The following is a 25,980-nucleotide window of genomic DNA, read 5'->3' as shown; positions in this document are numbered from 1 at the left end:
ACCCGTAGGCACTCCGCTAAGTAGCAACTATATCCTCGGAGGTCTTTAGACTCCTGGGACTCGTGGCGACCCGACGGCGGCAAACCCTAACCTGCTGCTTCGCTCCGTTCGAGAGGAGGTGTACCTTTAGTTCCCTGCTAATCCTAACTACCGCAATTAAATTATGTAGGCTTGTCTAGCGGATTACCTAGAGGATCTAGCGCGTAAGAACAACGCTCTATAAAGAGTAGATCTCCGTACCGACTCCGCACCTATCTCGCAACAACTTGTTATCGTAACTGTAACTCGCAGTTACTACTATAATAACTTCTCTTCTTTAATATAGCGCATTTTCCGGGCGCGGGCAATTGGTTAGATTAGAGTCTCGAATGCGATACGTATAGGACGACACCGACTTAGTAGTTCGACAATACTAATATGTTTAATCGTGATCTATGTTCTCCTAGTCTTTCGCCGTAACTTCGTAGTAACTTCTTATTCTTATAATAGCTCGTCTATGTCTTCGAAATTATCGGCGGTTTGCTATGTATTACAAGTCTCGTTATAGTCTTTCTATCTTAATCGATACTACATCTCGCCGTCGCGAGTCCGCTAGTCCACAATTCTTTCGACCTTATATACCTCGTTGCTATCCGTAGTAATATCTAGTAGCTTAACATTCTTTAGCTCGAAGCCGGGTCTAATATAGTATGGTTGTAGTAGTGAGATATAGAAGACGTTATAGATCTGCTATGACGAAGGTAGCACTAGGCGGTACGCCTGCGCCTTCTCTCTAATTATATCGTCTACTCGGAAAGGTCCTACGAACCTAGGTAATAGCTTCCGGCTTAGCTTCTTTAACTTCAGATTTTTCGTACTTAGTAATACTAAGTCGCCCCTACGGAACGCATAGTTGCGATGCTTCTTGTCGTACGCCCTTTGCTAGTACTTCTAAGAGGTCTTAAGCTTCTTCGCAGCTGATTCGCGTGCGCTTTGTATCTCCTCGAACCGCTCGATTGCTACCGGCGCCTCCCCTTTGTAATAAACGGCCTCGTTTATATCGTTCTATTATGGATTCTCTCTATATACTAGGAAAAAAGGCGTTTTCCTAGTACTTAAATAGTCCGAGTTATTGTAAGCGAATTTAGCGTATAGTAACAACTTGGCCTAATTATCCTATCTTTTATTATAGAATGCTCTTAGGAATCCTTTTAGCGTCTGGTTCTGACGCTTAGTTTAACTATCCGTTTGCGGATAGTACGCGGTACTTAGTCTTCTTCTTATCTAGTATTAAAAACACAGCTCTATCCAAAATGCAGATGTAAAGAGTATACCACAGTCGGACATAATGCCTTTAGGGAAACCAAACTTAGACGCTACTCGATCTATAAATACTTTAGCGAAGTCTAAAGCTTTCTAAGTTTCTTTTCCTAGAATATATAATACTATCTTTAATCGTCTATCTACGATTATAAGTATAGAATCGAATATATTATCGTTGCGCTTCGACGGCGGCAACTTTACGATAAAATCTAGGGTAATTTCTTCCTAATTCTTTCCTAGAATTAGCAGGCTGGACAACTTGCCTAAGGGCAACAATCTCGGAGCCTTTATTCGTTAGCAGACATTACATGTCTTTACGAAGTGCTTAACATCCGCGTCTAGTTCGGGCTAGTATAAGGACCTCGTAATAAGTATAATAGTCTTGTCGGCGCCGAAATGTCCCGCAAGCTTGGAGTCGTAGTAAACCGCTATAACTTCGTTCTTTACAGCCGGTTTATTTAGTATATACAACTTGCCGTACCTACGGAGCAAGTTGTCGTCTCCTAAGCTCTATACTTAACTCCCGCGCTTCTTTTAACTCTCTATCTATATCTCTTCGCTAGATCTCTATCGCTTAACAAAGTCGTCGCGATCCTGTAGTAAAGATACTAGCTCGAGGAAAGGTTTTAAATCTTCCGAAGATGTAGTTGCGCTAGTAAGTAGGACTTTTGCTACATAGCGTAGTACGATCTGCATACATTTAGAAGTGCTAGCGACGGGGGATTTCGTAGAGACTACGTCGCTTTAGTCCGGGAGGTCGTTACGATCTCCCTACGGTGTTATACCGTAATCGGGTCCCTAATCCTTTTCGGTTGCGATCCTAGCGAACGCAACTATCACGCTCTAACTTGCTAACTTCAGCTTATTCTGTAGAGTTAGAAGTAGTTCGTTTATAGCCGAATTTTTAGTCTAGTAATCCGGTCTGCGAGATAGTCTATCTGCTAGGTTCGATTTCCCTGCTTAATAGAAAATCTCGAAGTCGAATAAGCCTAGGTATAGTACGTACCGCGCTTGCCTCGCATTTAACTTCTGGACAGTCTAAATGCCTTTTAGATTGTTGTAGTCTATGTAAACCTAGACCGGGTTTTCCGAACTACTAAAATAGTGCCTCTACACCTTAAAGCAGTACACTATTGCTAACAACTCCTAATCGTACGTCTAGTAGTTGCGCTCCGTAGGCTGCATCTTTCGAGACGTAAACGCTATAGGGTGCTATTTACTATCTAGATGCAGCTGCGACATAATACCTAAGATACTAAAGTTAGAGGCATCCGTTTCTAGCTTAATCTTTAGTTTCGGATTAAAGTGCCTAAGAACGATATCGCTAGTAAACACCTCCTTTAGCTTTCTAAAAGCCGCGTTAGCTTCCCTGCCCTATACGAACTCCTTGTCTTTCTAGAGTAGGTCGGTAATCGGGCTGCTAATCTTTACAAATCCTAACACGAAGCGTCGGTAGAAGTTTGCAAAACCTAGGAAGACCTAAACGTCGTAGACGCTATTCGGTTGCGGCTATTCCTAGATCGTTGCGATCTTTTTAGGGTCGGTAGTTACACCTTTAGTCGTGATACGGAACCCTAAATACGAAACCTCCTGTGCCGCGAAGGTACACTTCTTAAGGTTAACGTACAATTCTGCGATACGCAAGCGGTCTAGGACCTTGCGGACCGCAGCCTAATAGCCTTCGATGTCCTTACTATAGGTGTAAATCAATATGTCGTCGAGGTATACTACACAAAGATTATCAAGAAGGCCCGCTAGGGCACGGTTAATATAGGCCTGGAATGTGGCCGGAGCATTGGTTAAGCCGAAGGGCATGACCTTATACTCGTAATAGCCATACCGCGTGCGGAACGCAGTCTTCCATTCATCGCCCTTGCGAATGCGGATGCGATAATATGCTTCCTTAAGATCGAGGGTAGTAAAGAACTTCGCACCTATCAGGCGATCTAAGGTTTCGTCAAGCTATTCAAAACCGTCTATACGTAGGCGCGGACAGCCTAAGAGTCGAGAAGGCGAAGGATCGTATACAACAGAAAGGGAGGCCCCTAGAACGTTCTACATGTTAGAACACTCTCTACGGATTTTCTACGTTAATCTTAACCGATCTATCGAGGCTATAGAGTCTACCTTAGACGTCGCGGTTAAGCAGAAAGCCGACCTTCTACTAGTCTAGGAACCGTGGACTATAGAAGACCCGATAATAGGCTACAAAGAGACAAGATCTATCGCATACCGGGAGTATAACTAGCTATTCCTAACGACTACGGATTCGACGATCCGGCCAAGAATAATGCTATATATTAGCACAAGACTTAACGTTAATATCTCTCCTATTTTATTAGACGACAGCGACATACTTTCCTTTGTTATTTCAGACAAGAAGGGCAACAAGATCTAGATAGTTAATCTCTATAACGAGAAGGACCTTCGGGATACCGAGAACCCGCAAAACCGACGAACAATAGAGAGAAGCCTCTACTCTCTACGTAACACGTTCCTTCTAAACACTCTACTAGTAGGAGACTTTAACCTTAGACACCCGTCCTAGGATCCGAGGGGAAAGGATACTACTAGTGCCCGCGAATTTATAAAGTAGATAGAAGACTAGGGCTTTACTCTACGTAATACGATAGGTGTCGGGACCTTCTATAGGCCGCACCTAGACGCAGAGTCGGTCCTAGACCTTACGTTTACAAGAGGATCCTTATCTACGAAAGAAATCGACTAGAGAACGATTCCGACAGGCTCAGACTATAAGGCTATATCTATAGACCTTATTAGCGCGCAAGATCGAGCCTAACAGAAGAAAGTAGTTTTGGATATAGCTTCCGCAGATTAGGAACTGTTTACAGATCTCCTAATAAGTAAGGCGACGTCTATTAACTATACGAACTCCTTCGACGACATCGTAGACTCCTTTACCTCGTATATTACCGAATCGATGCGGGGAGCAATCCTAGAGAAAGTAGTACACGCCTGCGCAAAACCTTAGTAGAATAGAGAGCTACGTACGCTACGCCGTATAATGTCTAGAACATATAGACAGACCTTTACCTACGGACGTACGCCGACGCTAGACGAGAAAGAGGCGTATATAAAAGCGAGAAACAAGTACTTCTAAGCTATTAAAACAGCTAAGAAGAACTACTAGAACGCTTTCCTCGAAAAAGAAGACTCGAAATCTATCTTTAAAGCTATGTCCTATACTAGGAATAGCAGCCGAAGACAGATACCTACGATAAACAACGAAGATTCTTTCGAGGGGAAATGTAAGGCCTTCTCCGAAGCCTTATTTCCGCGCCCTCCTGCCGAGGAACCTCTACCTAGCCGTTAGGAAGCGTATACAGCCGGGGATTAGGGCTGGACTACGCTAACCGAAGAGGAACTCGCTGCCGCCTGTAGTACGAAGATAGTAAAAGGAAAAACGCCGGGCCTAGACAGTATTACGCAAGCTATTATTAGTAAAGTGTACAGCGCTATTCCTATTACCTTTCTACGTATATATAGTAGGCTACTTAACGAAGGACACTACCCCCGATGCTGGAAAGTTGCGATAGGCGTAGTTCTAGCAAAGCCGGGAAAACTAGACTATTTGGTCCCTAAGGCCTACCAAGTTATCTCTCTCCTAAACTGCCTTAGCAAGATTAGCGAGAGAATACTCGCAAAACGCCTAGGGATTATCGCAGAGACGAAGCCCCTTCTACACGACTCGTAGTTAGGAGGGCGAAAGAAGAAATCGGCCATCGATACGGTGCTTCTCTTAACGAACGAAATCGAGGAGAATCGAAGAAAGAAAAAGAAGACTTCGGTTATCTTCCTCGACGTAAGAGGAGCATACGACTACGTTGCAAAGAACCGACTGTTAAGAATAATAATCCAGTTAAGGCTTCCGTACAGCCTTATATATTGGGTTTAGTCGTTTATAAGCAATAGACGCCTACGAATAGCATTCGACGGACAGATATAGGAATTCCAGGACGTAGAGATCGGCGTTCCGCAAGGCAGCCCGATGTCTCCTATCCTCTTTCTTATCTATACGCGCGACATATTCTTCTCGCTATAAGGAGTTACTCCTAGTTCCTACGTCGACGACATTAGACTATCTACCTCGTCTACGTCCCTTAAGAAGAACTCTAAGGTACTAGAACGTAAGGCAAGAAGGCTAATAGACCTAGGAAAGAAGAACTCGATTGCTTTCGACCTAGCAAAGACAGACCTAGTATACTTCTTAAAAGGGAAAGGGTCCGACTGCCCGGTAATTCTTCCAAACGGCGATATTGTTCGCCCGGCAAAGAAAGCGATAAGGTAGCTTAGGATTTAGCTAGACGCCGGTCTTACCTTTAAGGAGCATATTGCAATAAGATCGGCACAAGCACAAGCAGCATTCTATTAATTAGAAAGACTAGCAAATACCGAACGCGGTCTATCTTCTATATCGTTAAGAAAGATCTACCTAGCCTGCGTTACTATAATAGCAGACTATAGGGCCCCGGTTTAGTAGCGGTCGAAAAAGAGCATAAAACCTCTAGTATCCCTACAAAGTAAAGCTTGTAGAAAGATCCTAGGCGTTTTCCGTACCGCCCTAAACGTCCCGTCCGAAGTAGAGTTAAATCTCTTCCCCCCGGATCTACGCCTAGAGAGACAGTTAATTTTATACTCTCTACGCGCAGCAAAGCTACCCGAAAACTACCCCGTAAGACTCGCTATCTAAAGCGCGCCTTCGGATACGCGAGAAGTCCGACACGAGGACTCGAGAGAGATACTTCCGCAAAAACGATAGAGAATATAGATACAACTACTCTGTTATCGACTCCGATAATACAAGCATTTCGTAGAATACGAGAGGGCTAACTACGCAAAAGACGATCTCTTTAGCGTCTAGAAAACCCGATACGAAATAGCAAGACAACGGGAGATTAATAAGGTACCTAGGAATACAAATAGCTACCTTAGTCGATTTCTATGGAGCTCGCTAGGAAAACATAGAATAGGAGGAAGACGCGCTTTAACTAGTGCCTTCTATACTATCCTATTAGGATACGGATACCTAAAGTCCTATCTCTATCGCTTTAGATACGTAACGACGCTAGACTGCCCTTACGGACGACGAGAAACAGCAGAACACCTCGTATGTAGCTGCCCTATTTACGATGTATTTAGGCTACTACCGCTACGATAAGCACAATCTCTACTAGAAATAGTAGAAGATAAGGAACTCCGGAAATACCTTACTACCTTTCTCTCGGATACAAAGATTGCTTCTAGGTCCTAGCACCTAGCAAGAGGCGAAGACGAGACCGTCTAGCCTACACTCCTTTTACTTTTCCTTATTTGTCTTTCTTTAAAGTCCTTCGATACTAGCTGGCTACTATCCTAGGTACGGGTCTTTCCCTAAGGTTAAGAGATACGAGAGAACAACAATTGTACATAGATAGACTACTGTCGCGAGACAGCCGTCCTACATAGTCATAGACTCCTATAGGACGTAAATGGAACAAACAAACAAACAAACAAACAATAAGGTTTCGTCAATTAAAGGCAGAGGGCATCTGTCTTTAACGGTAATAGAGTTAAGTGCTCGGTAGTTAACGCACAAGCGCAGCTCGCCGCCCTTCTTTGGAACAAAGATGACTAGTGCACCCGCAGGGCTGATGCTGTGTTGTATGCGACCCGAGGCTAACCCCTTCTCTAGGTAATCCCGAAGGATACCTAACTCTTTCTCCGAGAGATTGTATAGGGAGCTATATAGTAGTTCCCGGCCCTCGACTAGGTTAATAGCATAGTCGGTAGCTCGATGCGTTAGCAACGCAGAAGCGGAGTTAGAGTTAAATACGTCGGTGTAGTCTAAGAGAGCCGCAGGGATTTCTACTACCTTTACCTCGGCTAAGCCGACGGTGTATGCGAGGCGCATGGATCCCGCAGGTGTCACTATAATCCACCCGACGACAACAAGCAGAGTCTTGTCGTTCCTTAACTCCTTCTTTAATCTTTTGTACGAGATCCTGCCGATGGTTTCGGTCCCCAGACCCTATTACTAGGTTCCCGCACCGACCTAGATGTTAAATCCTTTCGTCGTTATAGTGTGTTGTCTAAAGAGGATCTCTGGTCCATCCTTGTCTACCCTATATATAAGTATAGTATGTTCTTTGACGATACTATTGTCGTCTATTATCCGAACAGGAACATTATACGCGCCATAACAGGTTATGCTTTAATCTTAAAGCTAAACCAGAGATAGGAGTTCGGCCTCGACTGTTGCGAGGTTGTAGCGAACTACAAACTTCTGGTCGATTAGGGTAATTTGCGACCCTATATCAAACGTGGCGGAGACTATGCGATGTCCCTACGACAACACGATATCGACCTGTCGAGTAATAACCTATCTAGCTTCGATAGGCCGCACTAATTTCGGCTTCGTTACACTTTATGCGGTTGCGACGAAGCCTATCCTTTTCCCGAACCGATTAGAGCTCGGTTTGGATTTCTACCTCCCTGTCCTTTCTAGGGACAGGTAGTTAAGATATAACTAGCCTTTCCGCATGTCTAGCAGCTGACAGTAGAGGATAAATCGGCGGGGCGCGAAGGAAGATTAGAGCCTCCTCTAAAGCCTCTACGATTTCCTCTACTACGATTATTACCGTTGCCTCTCTAGCCTCCTCTACGGTTATTCCTATTAGAGTTTCGGCCCTAGCTGTTACTTCTTAGCTCGCGATTGCGAGGCGCTAGCGTCTTAGAAGGTTCTAGAGGTCTCTAACTAGTGCTCGCAGAGGGAGCTTTTACATCCTTAATGTTCTTCTCTATACAAGACGCAAGGTCTACAAGCTCTATGCGAGTAGTTAGTATTACATTATAATCTATAATCTTAATACGAACATCTTTGCGAAGTCGCACATAAAACATATACAACGACTATTCCTCCGAAGGTAATAGTAGAAGCTAAGCTTCGATGCTTTCTAAGTATGTAAGGAACGAGCATACGGACTAATCCTTGCCTTGTACCGCGACGCGATGCTTCTTAAAGGACTCGAGCTTACGAGCGTCTGGATCGTCCAGCAGGTTGTTAAGGAATTCTATAAATCCTACCTAAGTTACTACGGTACGCAGGTTAGGGTTGTTGGCCTACTAGCTGTACTAGCGTTCTCTTAGATCGTAAGAGTAAGCTAGGTATTGTATAGACTATATAACCTTCTAAGAATTACTGCGGAACGACTGCGGTACATTAGCAAATGCAAGCTCGCATTCGAAGCGCTAGTTACGCAGCTCCTTTACGCTCTTGCCCTTAAGGTCGAAAGGCTTCTTAATATTAATCTTAGCTCTTCTAACTCCGGCAAACTCTTTATCGGACCGCACCCTTTTGTGTCCGGTCACGCGACCGTAGGCGATATCGTCTGCTAAGTTCTTATTAAGTTTCTTTATCTTTCTGAGCTTTTTCCGAAGGAAAGCTTTGGTAAGAGCCTCTTCCGCGGCGACGGCAGCCTAGAGGTCGACTATTTCGTCGATTTCGGCATTGTCGTCTTCGTTTCCCTCGGCGGGATCCGCCGGCGGAGTAGTTGCGTGCTCTTCCTTAGAGAGTGTCGAGGTAATATCGTCACCTTCCTCTTAGTTAGTAATAAGGTTATCTTGGTCGTTATTAACGACTTCCTTAATGCGACCCGTATCGGCAACAGCTTCGGCAGTAATGCCCTGTTCATCGGGCATAGCGCTACTCATAAGTAGCTCGTCTCTTCCTACAGCGACCCTAGTAGTTCGCTTAGGTAGCATCCTCGGACTGTTACCCTTGTAGTAAAGGTTAAGGAAGAATTACTATGTAATAATAAGTGGTAGGGATGTATAAACAAGCGTACTACTCGGGTGTGCAACAGTGTGAGGATACCGTACTATCTGGTGCAAGAGTAATTCTTGCCCTTTCGATCCGCCTACGGCGGCTACCTATTTTAACCCTCGAGAGATGGACACGAGTCGGTGCGGAATGGGTGCGGTACGCCTGCGACTCGCTGCGCGACATCTGACTCGCACCCGCATGTGCACACCGCAACGATATCGTAGGGACTTCGCAACGACCTAAAGGTCCCTACGGTCCGCCTGCGTTCAGCCTTGGCGCCTTTTACACCTATACCCTAACGGGCGTATATTTAAAGATAAGGACGGCGTTATTTACTATCCGTTTATATAGACTAATAGCTATACTAGCGTCGACGGTAGGGAGATCCTCGTAGGTAAGAGTTACCTACTCGTAAGCTAGCTCGTACCGGAGGTACGCTACCTTATAATAGCTATAGTAGGTCCGTCCGGTAGTAATAGTAAGACGCTCGTAGACTAGTCTATAGGGCTCGTAAGCCGTTCTCGTTCCGCTCGTAGTACCCTTAGCTCCTCGTAGGACCCGGAGCGCTCTAGCCCTCTACCTTAGTAACGCTCTAGCTCTAAACGCCCTACTAGCCGCGACCTCTAATTATCGCTAGTAAGCTAGCCTAACGACTACATTCTACTCGACCCTAATACAGATAGCTTAGGCGATATAGTAAAGGCTAAGGAAGCTACCGCGAGCCGAGCTAAGTAGAATAGTAGATCTTCGACGATTACCTCCGTAGTAGCTAGTACGCTAGCGCTAGCGATCCGTTCGGACTCGACGATACCCTCTTCGTCGGCGATAACGACGACGCTAACGCCTTAATTAAAGTCGAAGGCGAAGGCGAAGGAGCCTAGTAGTACTACTACTACTACTACTACTACTACCGCTAGCACTATTAATTAAGGGGGTTTAGAGATACTAGAGGAGGTCGCCGAGCCGGTCGTTTAGTAGTAGAAGATAAAGAAGAAGAAGAAGGTTAACGAGCCGGTAGTTATTAGTACTAGACGGAGCGAGCGGACTATTACGCTTACCGAGAAGGGTAGGGCTAACTAGAAGGACTAATATATACGAATCTAATAAATATACGCTACCGACGACTCGCTCGTTACGTGCTCGCGGACTAAACGGAATAGCTCGTAGCTAGAAGGAGCAATAAACGTATATCTTATATCTTAATAGCTTAATATCTTAATTCTCTTCCTTAAAAACGGCTCGTAGCGTACTCGTAGGCTAAAACGGCTAGCTCGTAAGCGTAAAAACGAGGGATTTAAGGAGATATATAGTAACTAACGTATTTATTTAGGTATTAACGTATAGGCTCGTAAGGCTCGCGGAGAGCTCGTAGGCTAAATCGATCTATCTATTAATCTATTACGCCTAGTCTACCGAACTTCTCGTTAATAGTACGCTAATACTATAACACCGACTACTTAATCTTAGTAATAGTAGCCTTTAACTTACTCCGTACGTTATTAACCTCGTCTATAATCTCCTTAATTAGCTCCTCCTTTAGCTAACCTTTTAAGCCCCTTAAACCGCTAATCTTATACTTTAAATCCGACACCTCCGACTCTAACGTAGCGATCTTATCCTACGCCTTATTTATCTTACCTCGTATACTACTAACTACCTCCTTTAATATAGACTTCTTTTCTACCGGCTCCTCCTTAATCTTAACCTAATCTCTAGTAAAATACGGAGGCTTGCCCTTATAGTAGTAGTAGGCGTAGGTAGGGAGAGTCGTAGAAGTCTTATACTCGAGTCCGCGATCCTTATACTAGCCGTACTCGGTAACTACCGGAATACCTATTTTTTTTTATTAGCCTACGAGCCTTACTAAGAGCCGTACGAGCTATATTACCTTCGTCCGTCTCTATAACTCTACGTACATAATCATATCTTATAAGTATCTAACGTCCGCTCTTCTTAGTGTTTTTATTACTACTCTATACTCTAACGAGGGCATCGTTCTATTAGAGGTCGGAGATATACTAGAAGTCTTTAGAGGTAGCCGTAGTAGACTTATCGTAGACGAGAAGGTCGGTAGGTAGCTAAGGAGTAGGAGCGATAGCTAAAGTAGATGCGGTCGCTAGCTCGGAGTTACCGTCGTCGTAAGTACCGTCGAGAGAGAGGCCTTAAAGGCGCTAGGGGTCGCGAGCCTTACTAAGTTCCGTATTAATTACTATAAAATCGACTATTTTTACGTACGCGCGCGGTACGATATTACGAGCTATATATATTATATAACGAGCGAGCTACGAGCGCGCGCGGTAGAGTAGTAGAAGTAGTAGTATTAATAAGAGTCGAAGAAAAGCGGTATTAATAATACTTATCTACGTAAACCGCGTATTGTCGCGTACTTATATATAATTATTAATAATTAGAGTAACTAGCGCAGCTGTATAGCGACAATATAAGCAATTGGCGACAATAGCGGTGGTGTTAGTAGTGGTGGTGAGGAAGTGTTGTTGAAAATTTAGTGTTTTTGCCTACTTAAACACATGGGACGCGATCAAAGCCCAAATTCGTGGATGATCCAAGTGTCCGGAAGCTAGTCGAGCTGTGTGACGTTTCACGTCTCTCGAAGGAGAAGCACGATGCTGTCGGCCATGATGAATTGCTCTCTGTGTAGGATCCAAGCGTAGAGATGTCTTCGACGCCGGTCACGTCCCTCCTGTATCCGATAGCTCACTTCGACCGACCGCCACCGCCCTCTGCAGCCCTCTAAGACACCTCTGAACGTCCTCGACTTTGCACCTGCAGATAATCAGCCCCTTAAAGATCTCCACGAGATAATCGTCAGCGGAGACAACCTTCTCCCCAAGCTTCGGAAGTCAGTTGTGCAAAGTACTAGCAGAAAGGACAAGTCTATGGCTGCTAGCCGTCCGCCACATTTATAGGCAACCTTTGCCGAATCGGGTGCTCTCAGTGCACTGCATGTCGATCTAGACGGGATGAGAACATACATTACCGTCGCATGAAATACTTTTTATGTCATGTGACTCCATAAGCGACAATGAGGTTGGGAAATGGCAAAAGCAAGAACTCCTGCGTTCACTTGAGAATCACGATTGGCATTGCACCGTCATGGAAAGCCGGTTAATCCGTCGTCTTTCCCGCTATTAGAACGCTCGCAATAAAGAATGAGCCACCCTCGGTTTTGGGACGTACAGAGAGCCCTCGTACCACGGTTTGGTACGCGTGTTCTCTACCAAACCTAGTTAGCCCTAATGTTAATTTCCTGTTGTTTACCTACTCTTGTGTCGTCGGTATAGCTCCATTGTCGCCATAAACCAGCTATTTAAGGTGTCATAAACCAGCCCTTTAAGGTGTTGCTATGCCGTCTCTTTTTATGCCGCCCTTAAGCCCTCCTTCTGCCGCTAGATCAAGTCCTGCTCGTCGCTTACCGCGGAAGGTCGTTCGTACGCGTGTTGTCGAGGAAGCTATTAACGCGTTAAGGCTAGGAGGTCGTAGAGGTCGTGGAGGTAGAGGTGGAGGTGGAGCGGTAGACGCTAAATTGAGTCGAATCGAAGAGGAAGAGGAGGATAATGTCGCTCGTAGTAACGCGGTTAATAAGGACGTAGAAGTCGCAGGTGGAAGTAGAACTGTCCGTTCTGTCAGCGAGCAGGCCGCGATTGATGCTGCTATTAAAGAAGAGGCTTGTCGTCAAGACCGTCTACGTACTGCGGCAATGTTAGAAGACAAGAGGAGGTTAAAGCGTAAATACTTACGGCAGCGTAGGCTACGGTTGAAGGCTGCTTAGGTCGTCGGTGCGATAACTGGCAAGCGCGCGCGACCGGATGTCGATGTTAAGGATAAGGATGAGGTGGAAGAAGAAGGAAACAATAGAACCTCACTACCGCCGTTATATCAAACGCTAGCGCCTTCTCGTCGTCGCCGCCGCCCTTCTGCCCCTACGTTGTTAGCTCGTAGCCGTATTGTTAAGGTAGAAGAAGAAGAGGAGGTGGAAGACACACCGTTCGAATTCACTATCGCTTTGTGTGTGCGCTAAGGACGGACTGAGTTACAAGCAGATACGCTGTATAGCTCTAGTAATAACCAAGATAAGGTGGCATCAGATGTCGAGGCATAGATTCGAAATGCTATTGTAGATCTGAAGGTCGTCCTTAATCGAGTGCAAATGAAGGTGTTGTATCCGAAGCTTATAGTCCGCTCTTATATACAGTTTCCTTAGAAGAACGAGTATAGCTAGCACTTAATCGTGAGGCAGTTGGAGATGTAGCATCGTGCCGGCTATAGCGATCAAAAGGTAGATGTTGTTGTTAAGGCAGAGCTTCCGGTCGTCGGCTCGACACCAGGTCGAAGAACGGCTACGACGATTTAATTAAGTTAGTTGCCGAACGACCGTAAGGCGTTGTCTAGCTCAGGTAACAGAAGTAAGGATATCATAAGACGATAGCTATGCACGAACGCTCGTTGTAAGAACAAGGGCTTCACATGCTATGTCTATAGCATTAACGAGCCTGTTAATTACTACCCTCTTTACGGAACGACTCTTACTACATGGGCCTCTAGCATTGCGAATAGCCAACTCACGGCTGAGGATCCAGGCCCTATAATATATAGGGACCTTGTAAACAGGAAGGCGAGCGGTCTGACCGCGGATGAGGGCACTATTAACTCTGTGCGTTCGAAGATGAAGGGGGGTGCTATGCAACAGGACCTCGTCTTCCATATCTATGCCGCCGGCTCGGCATCTAGCAGCCTCCCTCTAGCGGCCACCGTCGTTCCTCGTACAAAATCTAGTAAAGGCTCACGGCCTTCGACAGGTTACGACCGCGAGCCGCCGAGCTCTTAACCGGACGACGTCGACGACATTAGCGCGTTCTTTGCCTTCGCACGCGCTCGCAAGGAGTTTAGCAATCCTACCGGTTAGCAGGGCTTAGAGGCTATACAACGATGTATTATACGAGGTAACTGGGCTATTGCTAACTTCTGTTAGCTAGATAAAGAGAATTAGGATGCACAGGAAGGCTTCTTAATTAGTTACCGATTGAAATACTATCGCGCTGTAAAGGCGTAGAAGAAGCACATTCGAAAGGGGCGTCGAAGTTCTCCGAAGCAAAGTTAAGCAGCCGTTGCGATTGCAAGCTACTACTACTACATTTTGCTTAGCTTTCTGGTCGTGCTTGTTCGCACGCTCTTGTTATATGCAGAGTTCGATATTAAGGATATATAATAGAATGGTTGTTGTGTAGTTGGTAAGGAGGATGGAATTCGAGCAGACATATTCACCTCAATTCGCGCTAGTAATGCATCGCAACGGTCGCTCCCGGTGCGGTCTAGGCTAATAGGGAGCTTCCGTTGTAATAACGAATTCTTCAGTAATAACCGCTCTTCTTAAAATGCTTCTACGCCGTCTTACCAAACTTTTGCTCACGCACTACATGTATTAAGAACGCCTTAAAACTATCGAACGCCGGCAGCTCTATCCGGTGCCGTTTAATCTACGCCTTTAGCACGTTAAAGGACTGCTCGATAAGGTTGAAGTCGGGTGAATAAGGTAGTAGGTATTCGAGGAAACAGAGGGTATTAGCGACTACAACAGACACCTCCTTATGCCGGTGGATGCTCGCATTGTCTATAACGATAATAGAGCCAGGTGAGAGCTGTGGAAGGACAACGTCGCGCAGCTAGCTAACGATATCCTCTGCCTTAATAGCGCCCTGCTTAAGCATAGGGCTATTAAGGTAGCTATTAATTGTTATTGCAGGCACTAACGACCACCGCTCCGACCGCCTCGACGGCGACGACGTATCCGCCGGACGACTAACAGGCCCCTACGAATACTTCCTTAGTCTATTGCGCTTATTTACCGCCGACTTATTAATAAACACTAGCTTCTCGCGTAGCCAGCCCGTCGCCTTTGCCTTCTAATAGCTCCTTAGCTCTTTATTACGCTTACCGGCAATCCTTCGAGCTACCTTCCGACTCTAGCTATACCTGAAGAGGATATTCCATACCGTCCTGTCGCACACTACCTTGCCTATTATATCGAACACGAACTATGCTATTTTATCCAGATATGCGTCCGGCTAGTCGGACAGGTATTGTAAGAGCTGGAGCTCCTTAGCGGCGGTAAGGACAGTCGGTCGGCTACGACGAACGAGAGCTGGTAGATACGCGGTGCTAAACAACTCTATGGATAACCGCACACGTATCACCCTTATGCGATCTAGCTTGTATCGTCTAGCGATATATCGACTGCTCTAGCCGGTGTCGAATGCCTTACGGAGCTGGTGTTACACGTGCTCTAGAAGGCGATAACCTCGAGTCTGCAATAGTCAGTAAGCAACAACACGAGCGACGGCGACGGCGACTAACTATATTGGCGACGATAAGGTATACAGCATGAATACACACGATCCTCCACGGCTAACCAAGGGTGGAGAACGCGCGTACCAAAAATAGGTACGCGCGTTCTCCGCTATTGCGTGACTACCGAGGGTGGCTCATTCTTTAATTCGAGCGTTCTATGCCGCACGCTGTCGCTTGCAATCCGGGAGATCCGCACACCTTGTCAAGGCTGTCATTCGGCGGTCACTTCCTACGCCCGCCACGAGCTCGACAATCCGGGCTCCGCCGCACTGAACGAAGATTCTGAAAGCACGGTCTGGCAGTATTTACTGCTGACCGCGAAGCGTGTCGTAGGTGCGCAAGTAAAACGACGGCTGGGAGCAAACGTTTGGAGGCGAGGATTTCAAGGAGACTGTCAGGCGGTTCTTTTAGGTTCTTCGGGTATGCAACGACCGGTTTCTACTTGGTTGGACACACATATTGCTGACAGTGTTACAGAGCATCAACCCCCAATTGACCGAGGCTACGATTATAACACAGACACCCTTTGGGTTCGCGAGGAGGACAATGGTCCGAAGGAGGAGGAGAGCGCGAGAGTCTCGAGGAGCTCGGCTCCGAAGTAGACGTGTGGGTTGCAGGGACGTATCACACCATTGAGCAACAGGAGGAGAGTCACTTTCTGAAGCAGTCCCAATCACCGCAATAACACCGGAAAGAAACGGAGAGAGAGGGACTTTCATTTTCTGCGTTGAGCGAAACAATACCTCAAGAACGCGAGGCGAACCAAGATCTTGGTCCTGTACATGCAATTTCCCCAAGTCCCGGTCGAATTGCCCTTTCCTTCCCTGCAGACTCTGTCCGCTGCTTCGTTTCGTGCCAGCAGACTGTTGACTTGAAAGGGAGGCTGTCGGGGATCTTGCGTCGTCGGATGAGCGAGGTGAAGGACGGGACGAGCGAGATGAAGGCCTTGGGCGATCTCCTGTGATCGTGCGAGATGGTGGTGTCGATATGGCGGAGGATCGGCTTTGACTGTGCATGATGATGGTGTTGATGCCGGACGATCGCCTTTGACCGTGCAAGTGCAAGATAATGGAACGCTCGTGTCGCCTTTGAGCGAGCGGGCTGGAGCCGATCGAGATGATGTCAAGAAGTCGCCTTTGAGCGTGCACAATGAAGGAATCGACCACGGTAGATGGTGAGGGCTGCGTGACGTCGGTGATGGCAGATTGGATCGATGGCAATGGTACGCTCTCCGCCGGTGATCCGCGTCCATGGAGGCCCATCCCACTCCCTCGTCTTGAGCACCCTCATTCTCTCCCTTGGACCGACTCCTTAGCGCTTGCTCCCTCTCCGCCCATGCCAGCTGCTCCCAGAGTCTCGCGTTCGCGTCCTCCAACCACTCATCTTCTTGGTCGTTCTTTTCAGACTCTGGTCTTCAACTCTTCAACTCTTGTGCTCATCCTTTGGTCTCGCCTCCCGGCGTGTACCATTACCGTTGGAGGGCGGCGCATTTTCTTCATCATTCTCGAAGACTTCTACGCGAAGTACGTTGGGAGAAATGTGGAGAAGTAACGAGGATGATACCAGGTACTGAGTGTTTCTTGGTACCCGAAGCCTGCCACCCCGTCGGCTGCGATGGACGTCTTCGATGTCTCAGGCACACGTCTGTCGGTTCAGCAAGCAATGCAATCGAATCGACTGACTTTGCCAGCGTCTGCTCGCTTGGAGACTTCGCCTGCGCCGGACATGTGAGAAAGACCTCATGCCTCCGTCTCCACGCCTGATGAGCCGTCCGAGCCCTCTTCACCACCACCTACAGTACCTCCGTCTCCGCCTTGCTCCGAACTCCCCAACAATGGGCACGGGATAGCACGGCACCGAAAAGTGCCAGCTTCGAGATGCCACTGACATCAATGCTACGAAACTGCCCGGCCCAGACGATCGCAGAGGACGATGGATCTGTCAAACGGCCCAAGAAGTTCACGTTTGATGTCCCAGTCACTACGTCCAACCCTGCGAGGACTCAATCGCCACACCAGGAGAACCCCACAGCCGCAGCCAGGTGAGATTCCCGTTGAGGGAGCCAAAGAGACGTTGGCACAGACATATCAGAGTGAGTTCCAGAAGTGGAGAGCCATATTCAGCGAGCACACGATGATTTCGATCAGTTGATAAAGGAGCGAGTGCATGGCGTTGGTTGGGACGCGCATCACATCTCCAGCGGATCTATGAGCATTTCGGGCCGAAGAGGCCACAATCTCAGGACGAGCAGACCACGGCGGGAGGGAGGTCGACATTTGGACGGTCATCGAGACGTGTCGGGAGAGCTTCAACAGCAGTATACTATGTAAGGAACGACGCGGAGAAGGCGGTCGACACCATCAATCGATCGCACGAGGCGTTCCGGGCAGATGACAGGGCGAACTTTCGGGCATCCAAGCGGGACAGGGTGCTCGTTGGATGGAGAGGAGATCAATGTGATGATCAAGGCTGAAGACCAGGTAAGAAGATGAAAAGACGAAGATGAAAAGATCAAGTCTGGCTGTCCGCGGTTCAGAAGCGAGGACGGGGAAGGAGCGCAACTAAGAAGGGGGCAGAAGTCTGGAGCAAAGCTGGTTGCCACGACGCCGCCACTGCTGCAGCCAGCGTATCGCCGAGGGGAGGTGAAAAGGCGGAGGCTCAATTCTCCAAGCAGCAAGGATGCGGGCAGCAGCAGGTCGAACACGGCCAGAAACGTCCCCTGGCCGCGAAGGACAAGCCGCGAAATGCAATGCAGGCGGAAGAGGCGTTGGAAGAGCAGTATGACCGCCGTCAAAGGTTGACCGTCAAACACGATCCAACATTGCGGCGGCCAAGGAAGTCATTTGCCAATGGTTCTCACGGATTGGTTCAAGAGCAGACCCTCGAGAGAAGTGAGCTAGACTCAGATCGAACTCTATTCCATTTCCGTTCTCTATGCACCGCTCCGCTCGTCGCTCGTCTCTGTTCGTGAATGAATCCCATCATCGGACGGACCGATTGCCCGCCAGCAGTGTAATGGATCTTGCTATGCCGCCGCCGCCGATGCAGATCAGCCGCGGACAGTCTGGAGACTTGTCGGCAACTCGTGAACGTACAGTACACCCCTGGAGATCGTAATAGTTCTATCGCGTCTGAGTTCCGCAGCTGGCTTATGTTGCTTCTACTCACCTTCTCCCCTCATGTCGACAACACAGCCTTCGGGACCCGCAGGTACCTCGTGGTCGTCTCTGCTCCACAGGCCTACATTTTTCGGACTCTCCACCACGGAAACGCTCGACGTCTTCAACTTAAAAATCTTTCCCGTTTGCGGAACCTCAAAAGTACGCAGCTGCAAGGATTCAAACTACAAGATTCCTCCACCGAGCGGATTCGGGAAGGATGGTCGACCTTCTTAGCGCTAAGTCTTACGCCGAGATCCGTTCGCAGAGAATGTGGTCAAGGCATCGCTAATCAATACCGGAAGAACATCTTCTAGAGTCGACACTTCCTTGGAGGTAAGGTCCTCGGCGACTGGTCATACTGTGGCTAGGTCAACATCCAATTGTCCGGCGCTGTCAACGAGCTGACGCCGACATATATGGCAATGAAGGAGATGCCGCGGTAGGCAAACGATAGGTGGAATGGTAAGCGACGCTTCTGCTGTGGTATGCAAACTCTACTGGCCAAAAGATACGGAATCTCTCTACGGAAGCATTGCTGCTGTCAGCATCTTGCATTCGACATCGGAATCTTGTTGACTCTGGAACTCAGAAAGTCTACGGCTCCTGTGGTTTGCGGCTCAAATGTCCTGCGGTCTCTGGAGCACGACAAGTGCGGCAAGCCCAGCTCGAACAAGCTGCAAGGTCGATAACACTCATCTACCATACGGACCAAGACTGAAGCAGCCGATGCATAGAGTTGTTGACGATGAGACGGTAAAGTCTTGCTCTCGGCGGGCTTTTCGACCCGCTTCACAAAGATGCTCAACGATTTCCATTCATCCGCTCACCAGCGACCGGACATTGACGGAGTGCAGTATGTCACAAGATGACTGCCTCGCCGTGGAGACGAAGTGTGCGAGAGTCTCGACGACAATTCTGTAACGAGCGGTCAAACACGGCAACACCTCAAGTCGGCGTGGGAGGACCTTGACGAACATGCTGCAAATCAGCTACGATCATCTCGACCCAAGCGCTGCCCATCCTTCCCTTTCGACGAGAGTCTGTCGGACGGCTCGACAACACCGCTCAATCTCGCTCCCCGCACCTCCGTTCAGGAATCCTTCGCGATGGCTTCACACTGCAACACCTAAAATCAGCTATCCAACATCCTTCCGCCTCCGCCGGGCTGTCTCAATCGATCCGCAACTCCACGGCGACTTCCTCTTGAAGGTCATAACGACTACATGGTGGAGGGTAAGGCGAACGAAGGTGGAGCAACATGGGGAGAGTGTCATTCTGGAGATCGTCCATGATGAAAATGGCACTCCACCGTTCTCAGCTTGCTCGTGGCCATGTCAAAATGTGACTGATGGAATCTCAGGTAGGTATGGGCTTTTCATTGCACCCGACTTTCTGTCCATCGCTGATGGGCTTCACAATCAACACCCCGAGCTAAACGGGTCTTGACCACTTACCTTGGAGCTCCACCATCTCTCTCGCTTGCCTCTCGTTATGCGATTGCAAGATGGTGGAAAGACCGTAGCCTGCTCCAACTCAAACCTGCCCGAGGTCGGTATATGCAAATTCCGAAAGCTTGGGTCATCACTACTCCGTGGAGTACACAGCTCCGCCGACGTCCAAACCCCAGCGCGACTCTCCGTCAGATGTACGACAGCATCCTGCTTGAAGTGCCTGCCCGCAGACCGAGTCAAGATTCAACGTCAACGCCGCCGAAGACGGCCATTTATCCAAAGGGCCAGAACAAAAATTTCGAGGTCACGAGCCTCGTGGTGTAGATTAGAACTCCATGTTGATGGAGTGCTGTGATTTCCGGCGAGCAATCGGGCGTCTTCACCGAAGCGTTCAGTGCGAGCGGAGAGTTAATAATCGCAGACATCGAGTATCGCAAAGGAGATGTTGCCGACAAGGTAAAGTACGGACTCGGCGATCTGGATCTTGTTGTTTGTTGGTCTTGGCTTTTCGTTAACATCCAGGATGAGGCCTATTCAACGCGAATGCGACGGGCCCGAGGTCGAAGGCATCAAGATTGTGGAGCTTGGAAGCATGTTGTTGTTGGCTCTAACGATCGAACTCGGAGAAGGAGGTCTGGCAGGTCATAGCGAGGAGAGAAAAGTCCGGGAGATCTGCACGGAACGCCGCGATGCGAGCTGCATTCGCTAATGCCGGTACAGTCGTAACGCGGAGCGGAACTTCGGCGGTGGAATGCCACACCGGATGGGAGTGGATATCGGTATGCCGCCGATGCTATGGTTTCTTTATCGGGGAGCATCAGGCCCGGCGGAGATGGATGAGTGTGGGACGAGATGGACATCTGGAACCCAAAGTCTTGCGGGTTTGACAATGGAGGTTTTTATCGTTACTATGACCGGAACGCCGAGACGTCGAGTTCTCCAGCAGCGACCTCGACATCATCCTCGCTGCCGGATGCGTAGCATGCCAGAGTTGTTCGTGCTACTCACAGCAGCATGTCATCACCTGCAGCAGTCTCGACTCCGACCGAGCCACTGGTATCCTCAACAGTATCCTCCTCAACAGCCTCGGGATCCTCCTCGTCGGCCTTCTGTTGTTCCATCAGAGCCCGCAGGTCTTCCTTCACCTCTGACCCGACATTCGCGATAAACCACTTGATTGGCTCTTTAGTAAGCTTCCATCGCACCTTGCAGAGGCGGCGTCCGGCGACCTCTTCCATCACCTCAGCGATATCCCCCTTGTATGCTCGTGCTTGCCGGGCGGTCACCCAAGAAGATTCCTATTCGATTTGGACTTCCTGCCTCGGAGCATCGAAGGACACGAGACGGCGAACGATGAAGGAGTTGTCGCTGTTGGCTTCCGGGCGGGGTTTGGGTTTGGTTTTGGGTTTGGTTCGGCTGGGATGGGAAATGAGCGGAGTGATTGTGGCAACATGCGACGGTCTACGTACGTGCGTCTCCCCATGAGTGCAGTGTGGCACCAGCGAAGGCGCGGATGTCGTAGCGGTTGGAGTGATGCGAAGGTCGTGTCGCAATGTGATGGAGAAAGAGTTGAAGTTGCAGCCGGATCGTGACAAGTCCAGAGGTCTGGGTGCCTGAGGCTGAAGTGCACGCCTTAGGCCGCAAAAGCGAGGACATCGGTTTTTGCTCGCGGCTCATTCTATAGTTCTAACTACGCGGCGGTCTTTCTCTTAAGTACCTCATCTACTCTGACCAAAAGATTGTGCTGATTAATGCAAATGACGGAAGAGCTCTACACACGACCGTCTGTCGTCGATTGGACACATTCATCTGTGCCGGCAAAGAACACTCACTGCCTGGACTGCATGCTTTCTCTCTCACATCTCCCAACGCCGTGGTCACCATCCCGTCATCATCGAGACCGATGTCATTTGCATTATTACGACCATCACGACCAACCCCATCACGACCATCAACATTATCATGACAGCCATACTCTGATCGAGACACCGGACAGGAATTCCCCTTCGTCCACTCTCAACTTTCTCCGGTGAAATACCTTCCCAGTCAACTTGGCGAGGCACAACCGAGGATGAGTCTATGGCGAGATGCAGAATCCTTGTGGCCGAGGTAACTCCCGCATGAGTTTCCACATTCCATCGCCTCGTGGTGATTGTACGACCAGGATGTCAAGCTCGTACATAACTTCTCTCGATTTAGAGGCGGCATACCTTTCTTCGAGGGCAAGGAATCACCAAGACTTACATGGAGAAGTTTCTCAACACTGTACAAACTTGGCTGGCGGGAGCATGCTCCAAGCCGGCCTCATCACCACTAAGCAGAGGAGTGGAGAAGCGAACGAATTCTCTCAAAAGCGGGTGGATGGCATCCGCGGGAAGAACGCTGATCAGGGGATTCGTGGCCCTGACTGACACTTTTCAATCTCAGGTCTTGTTCAAATACATTCAACAGCCACGCCCTCAAGGCAGTCGCTGAGGGCGACTATCCGTAGCAGTCCACGGCCGCAATGACGCTAGTGAGAATCGTTCCATGGCTCACCCTGCCGAAGTGGGAGCGTATTGACGATGAAGTACTCTGACTTTGGGCAAAGATGCGGAGATCAACGGGCGGCGAACCTAAAACACGATGTTTTCAATCGTCCTCTACTTCCTCGGCGTCCAATCTTTCGCGGCATAATGTCTCCCGTACAGCGTGCTACGCAGCTGCTGAAAGGCCGTTATGCTCTGTAACAATTTCTGCCGACTCTTGCTGGTTAGTAAGACTCTCGTCGCGCTTGCATCCTTGTGGAGAATCGAAAGGAACGCGGTCATTAGGAGTGGCTGGCTGAAGCGACGTAGCGCGGGAGGACCAGTTGTGACCGGCGCTGTACAATTGCGGCGCCGTCGCTGGTGTCGGCGTGTGTAGCGGCGATGGTGTGGGAGACAGCATTGCAGGCTGAGGCGAATCGAGGAGCTCTGGCGCCGACGATGAGCATGGCCGGCAGCAACGCGGGAGAAGCAGGACAGGATCGTGCTGAATGCGGCCCAGTGCTTGCTTCAGGTCGCAAACCAGCCGTTTCTGGCCCTCTGCGGCGAATTCTTCCAGCGAAGCGACTACAGCGTCGTCGGCGTGGTCGAGGTCGTGAACCGGGCTGGCACGGCGGAGTCCGAGGTGCATCATCACATCAACGCCTCGGGTGGAGCGTGAGCGCGAGACGGTCGGCCAGCGACGGTGTACGCTATGTCGGGTGCTGATGGATCGCGAAGTCGTGTGCGGGAAAGAGAGGTGAGGTGTTGGCGGAGATCGTCCCGGTCCCGGTCCCGTTGGGGTGGAGATTCCGCGCGTGCACGTGACGTGAGATTCGTAGTTCCATCACCTCTTCGCAGCAACCTCATGGCCGGACACGCCGATTCGAACGCTCCTCAGCAGCCGCCGTCTCCAGCGCCGACCGAAGTCGACGTAGCGACCTGGGATTCTTGGCCAAATGCACCAGTAAATGACTTTGCGCGAATGATTCCCGACAGTCTCAAGGCCGCGTCGCTTTCCGCCAGTTGATTCAAGGCGCCGTTCGGAACGACCCTGCTCAAACTCTCCTCCCGAGCTTTTCTCTGCCCTACATTCATTGGGAATTCGCCGGCGACGACCCGACCCCCGAAAGCGACACCGATCCTACTAGCGATGGATCCTTCTGCGTTCCGCCCACAATGCCCGGAACCCACCTCGGCTGCGAATTTACCGAATGTCACCGGCTTTTATCGCTTCAATTTCGTTCAGCCTACGCCCCGGAATCCCAAACTTGGCTGGATCGTCGGGCTCGGGGGAAGGAAGGGGCCGAAGGGCGTCGATGCGGAATTCATCGTGGCACCAAAGGGCTACCCTGAAGTCCACTCGAGGCATCTCCGGATTGTGTTATCCCAGAGCAACGTCCTTTTGGCCGTGTCCGATCCGTACGAGTTCCAAGTCGACGGCAATCAGCTCCGTCGCCGAGTGCTAGACCGAACCATCCCGATGTCAACCTAATCGAACAGCCGCATAAGGAGTATTAAAGAGCTCTCCTCGACGGATCCCGCCTTGTCGTTGGCGGCCTAGCATACGTATTCCGTATGTGCACGGGCAACCGCGCCAACGTCGCAATGGAAGTGCTAGCCGACGTCGATGTCGAGGCCCTTCTTACACCTACTATCCACGTTGTAGAGAACTATGCTCTTTAGCAACCATTCACCCGCGGCAGCTTTAGTACGATATTATACGCTGCTTGTCTCTCCACCGGCGCAAAAGTGGTGATTAAAAGAGTTACCACTGCAAGTCCGTCTACGAGTAACACGGTCCTCGCCGAAGTGGCCATGCTACGATCCTTGAATCATGTAAGTCTAGCGGACAAGAAAGTCCTGCTGACGTTGCCTCGCTGACCAAAGATTACGCTCTCTCAAGCCCAACATCTCTAAATTACAAGACTTTGTCGACCCGGCGCCGTACTTCTCGAACAGCGCCATTCGCGAATCCTACCTCGTCGTTGTCCCCGCGGCGAAAGACTGTCTCGACCGGGCTGTCCGAGATCTTCGCTCTCTACTCCCGCCGGAGGTTGACAGCGACAAATTCCGGCCTTTCTTCGCCGCTCAATTCCTCGGGCAAACGGCTGACGCCTGCGCATATCTCCACCAACAAGGAATTATGCACCGAGACCTCGAGCCCGCGAACGTTGCCCTCCAACCCGTCAACCCTTCCATTAGCCCGCAGTCCCACCACTCAATCCTGGGTGCTCCCGGTTCAGCCCAGTTTCAGGTTTACATTGGCCAGGCAAAAAGGGCAGCTTCAAGCGAGAACCACATGGTCGGCACAATCACCTATCTTGCCCCGGAGACAATGCTGCTGAAGGACCGTCCACGCCCCACGTCTCGTGCCGCGGCTGTACCGCCCTACACCAGCAAGGTCGACATCTGGGCTCTCGGTCTTTGCTGCTGGCAGGTCTTGGTAGGTCGTACGCTCACAGACAACGACCAGGCCATGCAGGTCGCCCGGGAAGTCGTCGAGGAATTCGGCCAGAACCCCAGTAACAGATTGTGGGGCGTGGTCGCGGAGATGCTCGTGCAAGACTGTAGGACGAGAATCTCGGCTCGGGAGATTCTGCAACGGATGGATCTCGATGATCAGCCCTGATCGTTCTTGTGGGAAGGACCTCTCTGATGATGTAAGTACAAGCGAAAGCAATGCGACACCTGCGGATCTCTTTCAGTTCACGCCTTGAGCTACTCGATTGTTTCTCCTTTGTCTACCTTCTCGAACGTGCACTCGGCTTGTGGGGCGCCATTGTGGCACAAACGCCCGTCGACTCGGTCTTACTGTAACTCCTCAACCTCGTGCAATGTCTCTTTTTACTAAACCCTCTCTCTTACACTTCCGTCCACACCTCCACACCTCTTCTTCCTTTACTACCTTCCACCACCTTTAACACAACATTGAACATCACAGCACTCATCACAGCACACTTCACAATCTCCCAGAATGTCGGCTCACGTCTCAGCAGCCGTGTCCGCTCAGATGGGCCACCAGCGCATACCAAATGATTGGTACTACCCACGCCTCTTCTACCACGATCAGTCCGGAAATCAGCATTCTGTCAGAGTGAGGTGGAATTCATGGGGTCGAAAGATTGCGCGGGCTGTCAGCCTTCTGCTCCTACCGAGGCGGTTGAGTAGAATGACCGGAGCGCCCTTCGCCGCGGTATATCGTGGACCTTGATCGCGCGGAAGCTGTTGGCGGATTTCTGGGAGGATCAGTAGCGGCGAAGCCGCCATAGCATGCTCCTCAATCTCCTCGTGCGGTTCATGGGTGTTTGGGACGTAAACAGCGCCAGGGGTTAACTTCGTGCATGAATGCTCGCGATGGGAATAAGTGCTCT

The 25,980-nt window shown here is 49.5% G+C and overlaps 5 protein-coding genes across 5 annotated transcripts; 3 read left to right on the top strand and 2 right to left on the bottom strand.

Moving 5' to 3' along the window:
- Positions 1-14,619: 14,619 nt before the first annotated feature.
- MYCGRDRAFT_51578 (uncharacterized protein) lies at positions 14,620-14,778 on the bottom strand (the record flags this gene model as incomplete). Its single annotated transcript, XM_003847393.1, has 1 exon — positions 14,620-14,778. A coding segment is annotated over one exon (159 nt), but the record flags the coding sequence as incomplete, so codon positions are not given.
- A 419-nt stretch (positions 14,779-15,197) lies between these two features.
- On the top strand, positions 15,198-16,092 carry MYCGRDRAFT_97613 (uncharacterized protein; the record flags this gene model as incomplete). Its single annotated transcript, XM_003847398.1, has 4 exons — positions 15,198-15,224; positions 15,366-15,459; positions 15,584-15,823; positions 15,968-16,092. 4 exons carry the CDS (start codon positions 15,198-15,200, stop codon positions 16,090-16,092), a joined length of 486 nt encoding a protein of 161 aa, XP_003847446.1.
- Positions 16,093-20,005: 3,913 nt separating this feature from the next.
- MYCGRDRAFT_106603 (uncharacterized protein) lies at positions 20,006-20,561 on the top strand (the record flags this gene model as incomplete). Its single annotated transcript, XM_003847399.1, has 1 exon — positions 20,006-20,561. One exon carries the CDS (start codon positions 20,143-20,145, stop codon positions 20,455-20,457), a length of 315 nt encoding a protein of 104 aa, XP_003847447.1.
- A 525-nt stretch (positions 20,562-21,086) lies between these two features.
- MYCGRDRAFT_101933 (uncharacterized protein) lies at positions 21,087-21,634 on the bottom strand (the record flags this gene model as incomplete). The annotated part of the gene is made up of 2 exons (XM_003847392.1): positions 21,087-21,518; positions 21,572-21,634. Coding segments are annotated over 2 exons (237 nt in total), but the record flags the coding sequence as incomplete, so codon positions are not given.
- A 3,061-nt stretch (positions 21,635-24,695) lies between these two features.
- On the top strand, positions 24,696-25,133 carry MYCGRDRAFT_30708 (uncharacterized protein; the record flags this gene model as incomplete). The annotated part of the gene is made up of 3 exons (XM_003847400.1): positions 24,696-24,779; positions 24,819-24,973; positions 25,007-25,133. Coding segments are annotated over 3 exons (366 nt in total), but the record flags the coding sequence as incomplete, so codon positions are not given.
- Positions 25,134-25,980: the final 847 nt, after the last annotated feature.

The sequence above is a fragment of the Zymoseptoria tritici genome, chromosome 14 (genome assembly GCF_000219625.1).
Source record: "Zymoseptoria tritici IPO323 chromosome 14, whole genome shotgun sequence".
NCBI classification, from domain to species: domain Eukaryota; kingdom Fungi; phylum Ascomycota; class Dothideomycetes; order Mycosphaerellales; family Mycosphaerellaceae; genus Zymoseptoria; species Zymoseptoria tritici.
Note: the sequence above shows the minus strand (reverse complement) of the source record. Positions and strands in the feature narration are given on the sequence as shown.